Genomic DNA, 18,190 nt, shown 5'->3' with positions numbered 1-18,190 from the left:
TGGAATAACAAGGTTGACCAGTGTATAAAGGAAAAGAGGAAACTTTAGAAAGAGTAGAAGTCAGGTGGTAGTAAAAATATTTACTTAGAAGCTAAGCGTCGTGCTCTTACAGGAGTGTATAAGGCACAAATCAGAAGCAGAGAGAAACAGATTTGCAGATGTGTTAAGAAGGAAAGACCAGCGCAATGAGGTGTTTAAGATAGCAAAGCAAATGAAGAAGACTAATCCAGATGTTATAGGTAAGAAGTGTATACGTAATGATGAAGGATCTTGGCTATCACAGAGGAGGAGAAAAGAGTAGCTTGGAAGAATTATTATCAGAGGTTGCTTAACACTGAGTTTGATTAGGATGAGCATAATTTGTCTGCGATAATGTTGCAGAAGGGCCAGCTATGCAGATCAAGACAAAATGGGTAGTGGAGGCTATTAGGAAATTGAAGATTGGCAAGGCTGCAGGAGTATCAGGCATTGTTGCAGAGATCATAAAAGTATCTGGATATATTGCAGTTAAGCTTATTACAAGTCTTGCTAATCAGATTATAAAGGATGGTGCTATTCCAAGTCAGTGGCAGTCGAGTGTGTCAAGGGTGATAGTGATTGATAAGTTACTTAGAGAAAGAATTGATATAGATAAGATGCAATTTGGTTTTGTTCCAGGGCATGGCACTAAAGATGTAATATTTTTACTCAGACAGCTTCAGGAAAAGTATTTAGGAAAGAGAAAGAATCTCTATTTTGCCTTTGTAGATTTAGAGAAAGCTTTTAATAGAGTGCCACGTAAAGTTATTTGGTTGGCGATGAGAAATATAGGTGTGGATGAGTGGCTAGTTACGATGGTACATTCTATGTACAGCAATGCTAGAAGTCCTGTCAGGATTAACGATTCACTTAGTGATGAATTTAGTGTAAATGTTGGTGTACATCAGGGTTCTGTACTTAGTCTTCTGTTGCATTTTCTAGTCTTGGACGCGCTGTTGATGGAGTTCAGGTTGTCCATGGGAGTTTTTGTATGCAGATGATTTGGTTCTCATAGCAGAGTCGATGGAAGAATTAGTTGAAAAGTTTGAGAAGTGGAAGAAAGGACTACAAGAGAAAGGGCTAAGGGTGAACCCAGCAAAGTCTAAAATCATGATTAGAAGCATTGCAGCCAAGTGTGACCTTGTAGTTGGAAAGTGGCCTTGTGGAGTTTGCAGGAAAGGGGTTGGTAGTAACTCAATTTTTTGTCAGACTTGCAAGCATTGGGTACATAAGAAGTGCAGTAGTATTGGTGGAAGGTTAAGAGCTGACATTCAGTTTGTAAGTGTTACAAAGGTGAGATTATAGAGAATGAAGTATTTTCAGCTTTAATGATGTACAACAGTGGCTCGTTAGAGATAGTTGAGAACTTCTGTTACTTAGGTGATATGTTGGGCAGTGACAGGGGTGTTGGAAGAAGTGTTACTTGCAGCATAAGTTCTGCTTAGAAAAAGTTCAGAGAGTTACTTCCTTTGTTGACTAGCAGAGCCTTGTCAATTGAGTTAAAAGGTAGGTTGTATGAGGCCTGTGTAAGAAGTGTTATGTTGTACAGTAGTGAGACATGGGCAGTGAAGCAGGAAGATCTTGACCGTTTAGAAAGGAATGATGAGAATGGTTAGGTAACGCCAGTCTGAGAGACAGAAAGAGTTCAGATGTGCTAAGAAGCAGGCTAAGTATCCGTAGAATTAAAGATGTTATCCAGATAAGAAGATTGAATTGGCTGGAGCACTTGGAAAGAATGGAGGGGGATAATTGGGTAAGAAAGTGTAGAGACTTAATAGTTCCTGGGGAAAAGCCCAGAGGCAGACCGAGAAAGACTTGGCAGGAGGTTATAAGGACAGAATTGATACAGAGATCTAACACAGTCTAGATCAGATTGGAAGAGGGTCATTAATATACCCCGTCAAACCCATGCTAGCATGGAAAACGGACGTTAAGCCGAGAATGATGATGATGATGTTTTGCTGGGTGTCCAGGCTCAGTTCAAGATGCAGAAAGAGAAAAAAGATTCACACAACTTTAAACGCTTTTGATGTTCTTTTAAAAAAAACTTATACTTAACATTAGGAGACAATTATATTTTAAAGTTTATCAATTAATTTCTTGAACAGTTTTATTTTTTTTTAACTGTTGCTCCCTATGGCTTTCGTAAGATAGAGAGCTATCTTACGCTTCCCGTAGCTTTCCAATCACATTAAAACTGAATTGGTTGACGTAACTGCAGTCAACTCTTACTTCCTTTTTCAGCGGTAACAGCTGTTCTTGTACTATCTTCACTGGCTTCCTTTTCACATAGCACATTATCGATGTACTTTCTTTTTGACACAGTTGACATTTCGCATGAGGAAATGTAGCTGTCAAGGGTTGTTGGGCGATCACTGTTTAATCTATTTAATTCTTCAAAAACTGGATAAGTCTTTCGATTATTTCCGAAAACCCTACAAGACAAGTTTTTTCAATCTCACATGTGGGCTAACGATGTCGCTTATATTATACTGGTACTTTTAAGAGAATATAACGGTAAAATTTTTAAGCTTTACCAGTAATTTTAAATTGTATACCAGTAAAATAATACCGGTATTATAGGTTGTTCCATTTTCTCTAAAAACGTTACAAATTTAAATCATAAAACCAGAAAGAAAAATTAAAAAAGAAAACTAATTAGGAATGTTAAATTCGGTTTTATAAACCTTGCTAATCTTATTTCATATTTCAGATATACATTCATATTGATATATAAAGTCATTTTGCAGTTGTGGTCTGGGAGCACTGTAGGTCACTTGCTATTGATCCCTTGTTAGTAATTATTTTGGTACAAGAATCATTTTAAAAATAGCTGATACATTCATAACTATTTAGAACTACTATCTTACACTAAAAAGTAAGAATAGAGTAAGCAACACTGTTGATGTGGCGACATAAAAACTAATAAAATATTATCACACACATAATAAAACATAGCGATTTAACAAGGTACTGCAAGGCAAATGGCAATGCTCTAACTGACCAACACTAAAAGAGTACTTAGCCTATGCTATCACCAGTTAATGTTATTATCAAAAGAAAGATAAAAAGTAATAACGGAGCATACAAGTTCTTGGAGAATCTAATAAAAAGGACCCAGGCACTGTAGGAATTTAAAGAAGAGTCTAAACACTGTTACAGACTGATACTGTAAAGGTAAACAAGCAAAAGGAAAGAAGTAATTTCGCACTTATCCTATCTGAGTAGAACATAAGACTTAAATTTAAATTGCTAAAACACTTCTCGGCAGCAAATGTTGTTCACACTATCAGCCTAGCGAATTAAAATATATTCCTAATATTCCATGGATAGTGATTACCCAGTTGGCAATAGTCACCATAAAATTACTCCTGAGGTACTGTCTTTTTAACAAGATTTGTAGTAGTCGAAGACCAAACTTGGCAATCCACTGTGGCACTTCCCACACACTATCGACATTGTACCAAGTATACCAGCAAAACTGGTTTTCCTGTTTTCCATTGCTTTGGAAGCTTAAGCCATTCTTCAACGTAGTTGCAAACATCGCAACTCTTTTCCTTAGACCGTGTCAATCCGGGATAACACTTTTGTTAATAGATTATACATTCAAAGACAATGAAGTTAGCAAAAATAATAACAAAGCTCACCTGTCGTCCAGCAAAACCTAAAAAGAAGTATGTAAAAGTGATAAAAACATGCACAACAATAATATTAATAAATTAAAATAATATGACAAGCCAGGCCTAGAAACTACAGTCATATCAGACAAAAATGGGTGTCGACGTTTTTACTTTTATTTATTCTCCTTAGGTTATCATGCTTCAAACATTAAAATTCTCTTACGTTTCGCACCTCAAGATAGTTTTGAAGTGTTCTTTGACACCAATTCTGAACATTTTTGCATTTGTAACCCTTTTTCCTGTCTATAATATTTTTCTTTTAAGATTTATTCAGAATTCCTGTCCCTGCACGTTGTCACATATAGGTTAATAATCCAGGTTCAGTCCACATTTCATTTCTTCTACAATGACATTCTGATGACAACTTCCTGGCACTTACGTACTACCCTTTAATTTTCCAGGTTTCTAAGAACATTTCAAATGTTTTTATGAAAGGTCCTGTGAAACAGATGGAAAAAATCTTAAAGAGTATCAAGTTCAAAGATGTCAAGGTTTCTGAATTAATCACTGAAATTAAAAGCCTGTTGAGATTTCTGATATAAGAGCAATATGTGAAAATATGTCAGACGATCTGAATTTATTTTAAAAAACAAGATTGTATCATTCTGGGTATAACTATAAGATCAGAGATGTCAGGCTATCCAGATTTGAATAGGAATGACGTGCGATTGCACACACATGCCTCCTCACACGCCATACTTACTCTTTGCGTAAAATTTATTTTTAAAACAGAATGTATTATTAGAAACAAAATGTTATCAGTCAGAATAGAGTTTGCTGAACTATAACAACAATATGTGCAAAGATGTCAGGCTAACCAAATTTATTACTTATATTCAAAAGTGATAAATCTGAGTACAAGTTTGTTAAGATATAAAAGCAAAGTGCAAAAAGATTACCTGCAGTTGAATCTGCAGAAACGATACCATTAGGCTATTCAAATTTGCTACTAAAAATTAAAATAGTACTAGTCAGCCTGTGGAAACATCTACGTTTTTCTGTTGTATATAACCTGAGTATAATATTTTTACCCGCCATACCAGTGTTGGCAATAAAGAAAAAGGCTAGACGTTTGACACTTTCTACATCAAAATTGTTTCTGTGGTGTCCAGGCCATTGGACTACAATGGAGAAGTGTTACGACAAGCATATTTTTCCTTGTATTCTCGCTTTACGCATGCAGGTAATGAATGAATTTTTGTTGCCAAGGAAAAACAATTAATAATTTGTCTCACCAAAAAATTGTTTGGATGAATTTGTTCTTTTGTTTTGATTTATGAAAACATTAGTCGTCAAAACGTTGAAATAAATGGGTTGCCCGTCCTTTATATATCACATTTCATTTTTCCATAACAGAGAGGCGGCTATTATTATAAAGAAGTAACTGTCAGGGTGAAAAGATAAAAATACTTCCATGCTCAAAAACTTGTTTTAAGTTAAAGAGTAAGTAAAAGATTTTTTCTTGTGTTGTTTCGAAAGTTATACAGAATATACTTGCACTGTTTGAAAGTTTTGCAGCAAGTTATACTTGTGCTGTTTTGAAATTTATACAGCAAATTGTTCTCCTCTCACTTAGATAAAAAACAACAGAGAAAATATTTTCATAAAAATTTTAAGTGTTTTCCAGCATTAAAATTATTACAAAATCCATACAAAATAGGGGGTTACAGCAACCATATCCTCCCTTGTTATTTTGAATGTATTTTACCATAATGCAGGCCCAGTTATTTGCTACAAATAAATTAACTTTTTCTTTTATTGATGTCAAAAATGCAGAATTATGTTAAACAAGTTTATTCATATGATGGATGCTACTTGTGAATCGAAACTATATATTTTGCTGAGCCCATTTCGTCCTATACTCTTTTATATCTTTTCTGTTCTTTTTAATTTTTTTTAGATTACTAATAATATATGCAAAGTTCAAAAAAGACGTTTTTAACTAGGGAGGTTCGTATAATTTTTGAGATGATATTTCTTTACTCGATAAAAAATTATTCATATTTTTTTTATCGATGTTATACTTCTTTTTCTACTTTCGGTTTAGATTGTTAAAAATCTTTCGGTACAAATCAAAAGGTAATCATGGTGTTAAAGTTGTTTCTTTCAAATTTTTTAGACAATGTGTAACCATTCACTTTTATATCTTATTTTATTGAATACAAGGACACGTTTTTTTCTTGGCAAAAATGAGATTTCTACGTTTAAAAAAGTGGTATATTAAGAGGACATTATTGGTTATAAAACTAAAGAGGTTGACGACAAAACTATGGTGAACTATAAGTGGTGCAAAATTTGTGCTTGCTATAAAACTGAACTTGCATTAAAACTGAAGGGTAGTGTAAAGACATCGGTTTTGGCATTTACTGATGGCACAAACTGTCACTAAGTTTCAGGTATCCAATGTCCCATATAAAATCGGCAACCCATGTTACAATTTTGTAACACGATATGATGGTGCCTGCCATAAAATCGTTTTGGAATTAGAACAAGGAACAGGTGGTGATGGTGTACCTATTTTAGTTCAAGGATCTTCCCAAAAACGAATTGACGATAAGAAGCACAAAAGCACAAAGGAGATACTTAAAGTAGTTTTGAACTGCTTACAAAATAGCGATGAATCCTAACCTAACATTGAATTAATTTACAACGTTGGTAAAAGTGCAGAAATTAATGGCGTACGTTTAATTGAAGATACTTAAACTTTTTTCCTAATGAAAAAGGGATCTGGGGCGAGGTTTCTCTTACATTTTTGTACTTTATTTTAAGATTTTTTTACTTTAGGACATTCTGATCAAAAAAGTGCAAGAGAATTTATTAGTTTATTGTGGAGGCAGTTCGAGAAAAGGTTATCTTTCTTGCCAGTACACATTTTATGTCAGTTTTGACCAACGGATCACAGGCGTGAAAAACAGGTAGTGATAGAGAAATGGTGCAAACACGAACAACCCGCAATGGTGAAAACAATTTACAATAGTTACATTATTTCAAAGTCCAACAAAAATTATTTCACTAAAAAACACAATTATTTTTTCTTTCTTTTCTGTATTTTAGGGCTAACAGTGTATTTTGTGGCGTCACTCTTAGAAATGAGCGGGTATGGTGGCACTGATGCAGAGTCTCTTCACAATGGTATAGCTGGTATCTTCAACCAAGAGGGATTCATTCCCCTCAAGCCAGTAGATTACTGCACGAAAATGATTGGTTTGTACTTCCAGACGGTGCCAGGGTCAATTTTGGCCGAAAGTCTGGTCTTATGACAAGACCTTGGCTAGTCAAAATTCACTGCTCAAACGATCGCGTTGAACTGGCAGTGAAGCACGCCTTTAAAACAACAGCGTTTCAACAAGTTGATAAATTCTACATCATAACTTTAAGTTTTTGAAAAACTCCGGGAAAATCAAAACTGAGATTAAGGCAGCCTGCCATGCTTTAAACGTCTAGCATCACTTACTAAGCAAATTAACTAGTACTCAATTTGTTGGTGCTGCATACAAGAAGTTGCTTGCAATTTGGCCAGCTATTCAAGTAGCTTATGAAACAGTTGTTGCCAAACCGAAAACTAGAGCAGAAATACAAGCCACTGTTTAAGGATATCTAAAAAAATTACGTCATTTACTCAGTTTTTATGTCTAGTTTGTACATATGCAGAAATATTGGAGATTGCAGCATCAGCTTCCAAAATATTTGAACCAGAGCACTTGATGTTGCATTACCATTGAATTTTAAAATCTTACATACCTTAACAAAAATTCCATAAATTCCGCTATTTGGAAGAAAAAAGATGTTTGCAATTCGTTAAAAGAGTTACTGGAAGCGAAATTTGCTGATTTTCAGGAGCCAGTTTTATTTTGTTCCTTGTATCGTTAGCACAGAAGCATCAGAGGAATTTATTGCAACAGCATTCCTACCCCTCATACCAGGTACCAGCAAGACCCTTCATCAAGTTTTAAAGCAACACTAGAACAAATGCATTCTAACTCTAAAGACACTTAAATTAAGCACTTTGTCTAAACCAAAGGAAAAAAATTAACATGGAAGAACAAAGCAATGTTGTTTACCAAATCTTGTGTACAGATTGCAACGGAGTATATATAGGTGAACAAAAAGAAAGTTCAAGCAACAAGTCCAAGAACATATGTGTGCAGTGAGAAAGGGAGATGTTAAGAAAAACAAACTTGCAGACCACAGTTGAAGCAGAACTCATCAGTTTAATTAGGATGAGAAAAACAATCATTGACAGAGAATCCAGAACAACGGCTAGGATGATAAAAGAAACAATCAACAGTGTAGAACATGACAAACACAAACAGCATCTCGTATCAACTTCCTGAGATTCAAACTTGGTCATGGAGCATGGGGTTTCGACAAACATCGCACTCCTGAGTTCTATTTGGGGGTGTGATGAAGGATAGTAGGCGTGCGAGTTCTAAAAAGTTGTTACTTTCCTTCGTTAATTCCTTTTTTTGTTAAAGGAGTGGTCCCACGAAATTTTTGATTTTTTTTACATGTTCTATTCAATTAGTATAACGTTTTTATTCTTTTTTCGAAAAATTGTTTATTGATCTTTTAATCAATGCGCAAAGATTGTCTTTTTATTAAGAACCTTTTGCTGTGATGTCATAATCGGCGATGTTAGTTTTGAGAGAGAGGGAGATAGAGAGAGAGAGAAAGAAAAGCTTGATGCTCAGATCACATATATAAACACAGACACAGTGAAGAAGAATTAGAGATATTATTGAAGAAAACAATTTTGGAGAAGATGAGGACGGTGATAATGAGATGGAAACCTTTGATGAGCTTATTACAGGCACAGGGCTGCAACTTTTTTCAATTCGAGACCACTAAATAAAATGATAATAAAAACATTGTAACTCTATGTCCCTTACTCAGAAGAATAAACACACAATATATAATATATAATATGTGATTATAATTATAGAAAATAAAATAAAATAAATATTTCTAATTATGAAATTACGATCTTGGATTCTCTAGAATATCATTCTATTTGCTGAATTGTGACGTCAAAACTATGACGTCAAAAAAAGTTTTTTATAATAATAAATAAAATATTTCCCATAAAATAAGATGAAATTATTTTTTTTTGATTTTTTGTGGGACCACTCCTTTGAAGGAATAATTTTTCCCACACAGCAGCAGTTTCAGCAGCATTTTTTTGTAAAAAGATTTCACACCTGCAAAGATCTCCATTCGATGAAAGCTTGTTGCATATCAAACCCAGCAGCTGTTAATGGAATTTTAAAATGTTGACATAACTTTCTTATAGCATCCTTGCCGTTTTCTGGATCATTCTCTCAATACTGAGGTTCAAGCCTTGTCAACTCCAGCCTTGTCAACAGGCTGTACGCATCATCAATTTCATTGAAATAGATGAAAACTTCTCTTTGATGAGTCAAGCAGCAGTAGTTTGTAAATTCAGAGCAGATTTAGCAGTTTGCTCTGAACTGGGCGTAATTCCTGTTTTCTAGTACAATGTGGATGTAATCGCGATAGGGGCAATTTCTTTCATCTGTGGCCAGTCTTGGGATATTTACCTATAAGCATGACTTAATCAACTCTATTGTCATATTGTTGTAGTTAAATCGAGAATCTCTTCAGGTGCAGTACAGTCTGAATGTAATCTATCGCGGACGCGAAACTCGCATGAATGGTTACACAGAACAATAACATTGTGATAGCTTTTGTTTTTTTAAGAAAATAATTGCCTCGCTGATAAACAATGACCCCACGCGATCGATTGTTTAATCACAATAGGTTGCAAGATCAATTTTAGCAATCTATTTTGCGCGAACTCTTTTGAAATTTTTAATTGCAGTAATTAAATATAAAAGTTTAGATTGCATTATAAAAGTTTAAAAACGAAAAGCGGCGATAGAAAGGTTTTTTAAGATCCCATTTTAAAAGTTTATAAACGAAAAGCGGCAACAGAAATGTGTTTTAAGATCACATTTTAAAAGTTTAAGAACGAAAAGCGGCGATAAAGTTTTTTTAAATCGCATTTTAAAAGTTTACAAACAAAAAGCGGTGATAAAAAAGATTTTTTAGATCGCGTTTTAAAAGTTCAAGAAAGAAGAACGGCGATGTAAATGTTTTTTTAGATTGCATTTAAAAGTTTAAAAACGAAAAGAAGCGATAGAAATGTTTTAATTTGTTTCAATAAAAAAATATGCGGTAGGATTTATTTTACGTTGTTTGTTAAGAAGGAAATGTTTTCATCGAGAAATGTAGATATTGTATTTATTTCAGAATATACACCATTTGTTTTACAAAAATAAACCGTAGTTGTATTTTTTTAATAAAAAAACGCACGAGTCGTTTAATAGTTGTGAACAATGCTTCTCATAAGTTTTTTAAATTAAACGCGCTGGAATCTTTTTAAGTAATTAAATCAACAACACATTCTCGCACAATGTATTATAAAACTTCGCTGAAAGATTTTTATTATTTTATTACTTCACGCTAATACTTAAGGGAATAGCTTATCAATACATTTACACAATGTATCTCGCTATTACAAGAAATACAATTGCTCCGATTTTTTTTCACGAGCACATTGTTTTTTAACACGCAAATATAAACTTGCAAAACCCTTAAGGGATTTTATTAAAATAAAAGACAAACAACTGCCGTCCTCCATGCAAAGGTGTGATATTAGTGTGTACGCGGTAGATTACATTCAGACTGTACTGTAACTGCTTATGACATCATCCAATGTTTCTCGTTGTAGATCTTCCAAATACGAGAGCGACAATGTAACAACAGACTGCATGTTGTACACCACTTTAACAACTCTTTCTGTTGAGCACATCAAGATAGACAATGACATTAGACATAAACTTGTATGATTTTAAATAAGGTGAATTCAAATAGCTTTGGCACGTGTTTCACGTCAACATCCTGGATCAGCTGCATATTCTTTGAATGTTGTTATTAAGGTGGGCTAATTATGGAGGATTTTTTTAATTCCTTGCGGTGATGACTTACAAAACGGGTTCCATGTGTGTTTTTGGCATTGAGTAGTATGTGATACCTAATGCTGTTGCGGGATTTTTCACTTCTGATTTTAGTTTGCCATGGTTGCTTAATAAAAAGAACTCAGAAATGGCTTTCTTAATGGCCAACTCCAAGTGATGGTTAAGGCAGTGTATTGTTACCAACCATGGGTTCCGAATTCATTTGTGTGAGACCTCCACTGTACTGTTCCATATTCACAGCAGCTCCATCAGCGGTAGCAGTAACTAACTTTGTGTTGTAGTCAAGCAGGGGTATATTACCAGCTTGAATATTTAGTGCAGGGTTTTCTACTGAAAAAAACTGAATCTAACGCCATCTGCAGCGATTTAGCACTCCACCACAAAGTAAGCAGGCTTTCCATACCGACATGTGGGACGAGTAAGTACAAGTTCTTTCTCGTTGCTTGTTTTTCTGGCCTGGCTTCCATCAGATAGCGAAGCAAAGAAATCTTTGCTAGCAAAAAATGTTTGCTAGCAAAGATCTTGGCAATCTTTTTACGAGTTGCATTTGCTACGTAATGTATCAATTCCTGTGCTAAAACATAAAACAGTAAACAATAAGCAATGGGAACAAGATTGGTTTTGAAAAGAGGAAAGTTGGAGTGAGTGCTTCATAAAATTCAGTCATTTCATTGTGTTGTGTTAGGGCCGGGACAATTAACATTGTAGAAACATTGTTTGACCACAATGTACTAACCAACCTTGTACCCAAGACATGTTGCCTTAAAAAGGGCAAGGAACGTTGGGAACGAGGTTGTGTACTCACTATAGAGTAACTATTTGTATATTTGAAAATAAAATACCAGCTTTGTTTTTGCGCCTTCCCTCGATCAGTTTAACACCATTCTCCCTTAGGTAGCGTACCAAAAATTCAAAATGCATGTGTGGCATCAACGACGTCAAAACCATATAATATGTTGACCAAAATAATTTTAAGTACATATTGAACACCGAGTCTTCCAATAATGTTCTTATATTCGGGTGGGTGGCATCAGTTTTTGATTGGAGAGAACAACTTTTCCACCTTCTGGTTGGTTGTTATCAATAGCAGTAGACTGCCTGTGCATTTCTCCAGAAAGGTAACAATCAATCTGAATAATACAGTACTGGAGTCAAGACACCTAACATTGTGAGCAGGTATCATGCACAAAACGAACGATCCGCGAACCAATCTTGACTATCGCGATAGAAAATATGCCAACAAAGAACTTTGCGATAGTTGCAATGTTTGAAAAATTACGATGCTATTGCGATCGTCACCATTAATGGTGATAGTCGTGATGGATTGTGAATAACAATAAAAATATTAAACAATACAGTCTTGGTCATGAATGGCGTGCAATCGCACACGCACACCTCCGCACACGCCATGTGAAATTCAGGCGTGCTCTTTATCACACGACTTGTTCTAATTCGTACACACGCCAAGCAGAACTGAGCTATTTTAGAGTAATCCCTTACCCAAACTTTAACCAATACATTATTGTTCTTCCTTTTTAAAATGTATCTCTAAAATGTATTTCTATTAAATACCCACCTTCATTAAAATTGCTTACGTGAGATACATTTCAAATGTTTTGCGTCTGTATTGCGTTAACAATATTTTTTTTGTTTTTCAGCTGGCAAAAAATTCATCAACCTTGTATTGCTCTCCTTAAGACGATGACAAATGGAAATGAAGTACAAGTCCTATTGACCTACCTTCCCAATGGTGTACTTCTTAAGTTAATAGTTCTGTCCCAACTAGCTCTCTATGTTTTATGATAAACTGATTAGGAAGTAAGTTGTACACATGTTATTTACAAACTGAAGGTCAGGGCATCATTAAGTTGAATATCGCAGAAGTCGCCGGTGACATGCTTCGTAAAAATGCTTGTCACAGGCACAGTTCAATGCAAAGCAAAACTATACAGGAGACTCAATTGTTAGAGTCTTCGCAGAACATCTCTTCTCACAAAAGCGATGGCAGGGCTGACTTATTGCCTGCTGTGTCGTGTGGGAAACAGAACGTCTGGATTTCTTTTTAATACGATATACATTTTTTCGATTATTATTACTAAAGATATTTGCTTTCTCTTTCGCCTTTTAAAAAGATTTTTTAAACTTTATTGAACATGTTTTTTCTTTGGCATTATTACATTATGAGAACATTTGTCCGAAAGCTGTATAAAGGTACAGGACACCACTCTCTTGAATGTAATAATTGCACGCCAAAATCATAAGCTAGGCGTGCGATACTGATCGCACGCCTGTATTAGTGTAGGTGTACATACCACCGCACGCGGGTGCAAATATTCATGACAAAGACTGCAATAGATGCGTATAATCTTGTGTCTTTGTTGTTGTTTTTTACATTTGAAAATTCTTTTGCATATTTTATTATATTTTTATTTGAAATTGAATTTTAGAAAAAAGCGATTCCAACTTAATTAGTTGTTCTAGGGGCGAAGTAGATAGCAGCTTATGGTTGGTCGGAAACACAAAAATAATTTTATCGAGAATGTATGGTTGGAACGACAACAAAAATAAATAAATAAAATAACAATAAAGGATGGTGTTACAAGAAGCATATTTTTTTATGTATTTTCGCATAACGCATGCAGTTTATAATTTTTAGTTGCAAAGAGGAAATAATAATAATTTGTCTCACTAAAAAAATGTAACTAGCACTCAAGGTGAAAAGATAAAAATACTTGCATGCTCAAAAACTTATTTTTAAAAGTTATGCAGCAAGAGTTTTTCTTGTGTTTTTTTAAAAACCATACCGCAAAAACTATTCTTGGGCTGTTTCGAAATTTATATAGCAAGTTATTATTCTCCTGTTTAAAATAACGAAAAAAAATTATTTTAATAAAAAAGTTTAGTGTTCTTTTAATGTTTCTTGCACAGTCGAAGGAGAGTGTTACGACAGTAATCTTTTTTCACGAGATGGGTTAATAAAATGTTTATTTGTTTTCATTTTTTTTCTTTAAAACTTTTTTGCTTGATATTATCTTTTTGCTGTTGTGAAAATTAGGGTTGGTCGGGCCCTTTAATAAGTTAGAGTCGCTTAAACAAGAAAAGCTTAAGATGACAAATGTTAGTTCCTTTTGTAAAAGCAACGCCTTTCAGAGTTGGAATTTTTTGAGTTCTTTATATTTGGCACAGACTTTGCACCATATCTCAGTCACATAGGTTCTTCTGTTTATATTTTCAATTTTTGAACCAATCACTTCTTCTTTTCATCAGGACTCAAACTTCACCAATTCCTAGGTACCACCTTTCAATTTTTTTTGTTAAAATATTTTTAGGTTTTGAAAAAATATTAAGTTCCTTCAAATTGCTACAAAATAGAAGGTCTTCACTGAATGAAAATTATTTGATTTTTAAAACTCAAAAATTCTTCTACGAACACATGTTTAAACAAAGATAATTATGATCTTATAAAATTGAAGGAGTATAGATAAAAAAGCTCAATGAACCACCAGAGATAATTAGAAAGATAAATAAAAAAGATAAAAAATAAAAGATTTTCTATTTTGTGCATCGCTCTCCACACAGGTCCTGAGGTGTGCAAGACATGACACTCCAAAGTTTCTTTTAGGCGTGTAAAGAGGTTTGAGGAGAGAAATTTGGTTACCAACCCTACAAAAGAATATCTAAAAAAAAAGTTAATTACCGTAATTAATTGTATTATCAGCTTGTTCCTGATTAATTAATTTTTATGAATTTTGGCTAATATTTTCCTCTCCCATCACCAGATGAATTTTGTTATTATTTCCAAAAGGTCGACTTGCGAATGTTCTAACTCGACCTGAAAGACAAGGGTATCCTAGTTTTTATGGGAAGAAATAATTATTGTATCATCTGCTAATACACGGTGGTAGCTTGAATTGATGACAAATTTTAGGTCATTAATATACAAAAGAAAAAGCAAGGGGCCCAACACAAATTCCTGCAGCACCCCAAAAGCGTCTTCAAGAAAAATTGAATGAATCATGAAGCAGATCTGATCTTGTGTCGCTTACAAGAGTCAGCTGCATTCGGTCTGTTAAGTAGGACTCGAACCAGTCAAAGGCAGCATCTCTGATGCCAAAACAACATAACTTTTTGAAGAAAATTTTATGATCAACAGTGTCCAAAGCTTTTTTAAGGTCAATGAGCACAGCACAAACAAAGTCTTGTTGGTCGAGCTCAGTAAGAATAAAATCAGAAACATCGACTACTGCAGTTTCTGTAGAGAAGAGTTTTCGAAATTGGGCTGTCTGTCATTTAGGAAGTTGTGCTCAGAAATAAAATGAGACATTTGCTCATGCACTAACTTTTTAAAAAAATTATAGGAATTGGCAGAAGGAAGATAGGCCGATAATTAGTAGGATCTGTTTTATTGCCACTTTTAAGAATAGGCAAGACCCTTTAACTCTTCCAACATTTAGGTACATACCGTAATGCTTAAAATAAACGCCCGGGACATTTATTAAATTTTTTGACATTTGGGGGGGGGGCCTCTCTTCAAAGGGGGGGGGGGGGCGTTTAAAAGAGGGGGCGTTTATTAAATTTTTACACATCGTCTCTTTTGCAGTTTTTAAGGATACCTATAATAGATATCTTCACAACAGAAAATAAAAGATATTCACATGTTTTAGAGAATGAACTTTAAAAGGGTAAAGCTAAATTTTCAACCTTCAACCTAAGATTTAGGAAAAAAGTAAGTATTCTTTTACTATCGCCTCGCATAAACTCCCCTTATGAGGGAGAGGTGTCTATTCGAGGGAGGGGTCTATTTGAGGTGGGTGTTTATTTAAAAAATGACTGAAAGAGAGGGGCGTCTATTCGAGGAGGGCGTTTAATGAAAGAGGGGCGTTTATTTAAAGCATTACGGTAACCAGTAAATAAATATTTGTTGAAAAGACTTAAAAATTAAATACTTAAATCTGGCGAATCTGTTTTTTGCAGTGGCGAACCAATTCCCTCCAAGCCTCTCAGTAAACTAATTTTTTCTTCTTCGAAATTTTGTCTCAATAGGAGCACATTAATCAGTGGATTAACATTATTAGTGCCAGAAGAAAATTTTGAGGTGGCTGTAAGACACAGATAGATTACTTCCTGGTTAGAAAGTCAGACAAGAAAGTGGTGAAGGACGTGAAAGTTATATCAGGGGAAGAGTGTGTTTCCCAGCATAGGTTGCTGGTTTGTGATATTATCTTGAAGAGTGTTAAAGAATGGATAGTACAGGCCCCGTCACAAAGTCTGGAAGCTGAAGGAGGAGATTGTAGCAAGACAATTTAGTGCAAAAGTTCAGCAGTTAGCCCACAATGGTCAGTGTGATAGTGACAATGTTGAAAGTACTTGGACTACTTTGAAGAATTGTCTTCTAGAAGCTTCTGCTGATACCTGTGGGTGGACGAAAGGACCAGCTAGACATAGACAGACCTGCTGGTGGAATAATGAGGTTGACCAGTGTATAAAGGAAAAGAGGAAACTTTGGAAGGAGTGGAAGTCAGGTGGTAGTAAAAATATTTACTTAGAAGCTAAGCATCGTGCTCGTACAGGAGTGTATAAGGCAAAATCAGAAGCAGAGAGAAACAGATTTGCAGATGTGTTAAGAAGGGAAGACTAGCGCAATGAGGTATTCAAGATAGCAAAGCAAATAAAGAAGACAAATCAAGATGTTGTAGGTGAGAAGTGTATACGTAATGATGAAGGTATCTTGGCTATCACAGAGGAGGAGAAAAGGGTAGCTTGGAAGAATTATTATCAGAGGCTTAACACTGAGTTTGATTGGGATGAGGATAATTTGTCTGATGATGTTGTAGAAGGGCCAGTTATGCAGATCAAGACAGAATGGGTAGTTGAGGCTACTAGGAAATTGAAGATTGACAAGGCTGCAGGAGTTACTCCATTTGTTGAGTAGCACTGTGCAAGAAGTGTTATGTTGTACGGTAGTGAGACATGGGCAGTGAAGCAGGAAGATCTTGACCGTTTAGAAAGGAATGATATGAGAATGGTTAGGTGGATGTGTAACGTCGGTCTGAGAGACAGAAAGAGTTCAGATGAGCTAAGAAGCAGGCTAAGTTTCCGTATAATTAAAGAAGTTATCCAGATAAGAAGATTGAATTGGCTGGGGCACTTGGAAAGAATGGAGGGGGATAATTGGGCAAGACTTGATAGTTCCTGGGGCAAAGCCCAGAGGCAGACCGAGAAAGACTTGGCAGTAGGTTATAAGGACAGAATTGATACAGAGGAAGTTGAGTTTAGATATAACACAGTCTAGATCAGATTGGAAGAGGGTCATTAATATACCCCGTCCAACCCATCATGCTAGCATGGAAACGGACATGTGTCCAAACAATGCTTTCGTTTTGTAAAGAATCTGGAGTTGATGTAGAAGAGATTTTATCTTATGAGAGTGATAACAATTTCGAAAATGATGACGTTGAAGAGAAGATCACCAGAAGATCACCACGCTTGAACTTGAAAGATTTCAATAGAAGAAAGAACTTAAAACAACAATTTTTAAATATTTTTTCTCCAAGTAAAGTTTCTTCAAAAAACCTTTTTGTTATTAGTTGATATTATGTTGGTATTTGTTTGCTATTTCAAAAAATAGTTATATTACGTTTAATTTAGTTGTTTCTTCTTTTTTCCTGTCTAAGTCCAGCGCGATACTCGCTAATTTTTTAAGTTAGCTACACATTTCGTATACAAAATCGCATTTCCTTGAAATATTGAGCTTACATTGTAAAACTTTCCAAAAGACGGACACACCTAATTAGCGGATTGGTAACTTTGTCTTGTGTAAAGTTTGTGTACATAACAAAATCTGTATTCTTAATCATTCTTCTGTGAAGGGGCTTTGAAAGTTGCCGCTTCTAGTTTTATAAATGGAACAACAAATGGTAATTACTTTCCTACCTTGAAAATTCATATTTGATTTTGTCAGATCAGTGTTCAGTTCAGTTCCGTACTGTTTTGATATTTCCTTTTCAGATTTGTCGCGGTAAAGCAAATGCGATATTTGCATTGTGGTACAACCTCGTCACCTGGGCTGATCACAGTTTTTTGCGGAGCTAAGCGACCTGAGAAAGAGCGAAGATAGATAGATAGATAGATATATAGCAACCTCATTCCTAGCCCAATTTTTGCGAAGCGATTGAGCTTCGCGAGCAAAGCGAAATTGTGGAGCACGTTTGATGCGCGTTGAGTAAACTAAGGAACTGAACTAGAAATTAAAAATGGCTTTTTTTTCGCTAACTTAACTTATATTTTACCGGTGTCCAACAGAGATATACCGATATAAAAAAATACATTAAAAAAAATTACATTAAATACATACAAATTCGACTGGGGACATAATACGTGGAAGGATAACAGAACATAGAAAAGATTACATTACAAGGAAAAAATCTAAATTTTAGCCAGTTGATGATCGACATCAATGTCTTCAGCAACCAATCTACTGCACTCTGACCTGAC

The 18,190-nt window shown here is 34.9% G+C and overlaps 1 protein-coding gene and 1 long non-coding RNA gene across 2 annotated transcripts in view; one reads left to right on the top strand and one right to left on the bottom strand.

Moving 5' to 3' along the window:
• The window catches only part of LOC130655228 (replication protein A 32 kDa subunit-like), an 86,515-nt gene extending 68,762 nt beyond the window's left edge, over nucleotides 1–17,753 (bottom strand). Inside the window, exons 1-2 of the mRNA XM_057457960.1 lie at nucleotides 17,630–17,753; nucleotides 3,666–3,682 (exon numbers count right to left, since the gene is read on the bottom strand). Coding sequence (XP_057313943.1) covers nucleotides 3,666–3,682; nucleotides 17,630–17,738 — 126 coding nt within the window. The 5' untranslated portion in view covers nucleotides 17,739–17,753. The remainder of the gene's footprint in view (nucleotides 1–3,665; nucleotides 3,683–17,629) is intronic.
• LOC130655230 (uncharacterized) lies at nucleotides 5,510–6,610 on the top strand. Its single transcript, XR_008984600.1, has 3 exons — nucleotides 5,510–5,648; nucleotides 5,746–5,777; nucleotides 6,483–6,610. It is a non-coding gene; the product is annotated as an uncharacterized LOC130655230 (long non-coding RNA).
• Nucleotides 17,754–18,190: the final 437 nt, after the last annotated feature.

This window comes from Hydractinia symbiolongicarpus, chromosome 8 (genome assembly GCF_029227915.1).
Source record: "Hydractinia symbiolongicarpus strain clone_291-10 chromosome 8, HSymV2.1, whole genome shotgun sequence".
In the NCBI taxonomy this organism is placed as follows: Eukaryota; Metazoa; Cnidaria; class Hydrozoa; order Anthoathecata; family Hydractiniidae; genus Hydractinia; species Hydractinia symbiolongicarpus.
Note: the sequence above shows the minus strand (reverse complement) of the source record. Positions and strands in the feature narration are given on the sequence as shown.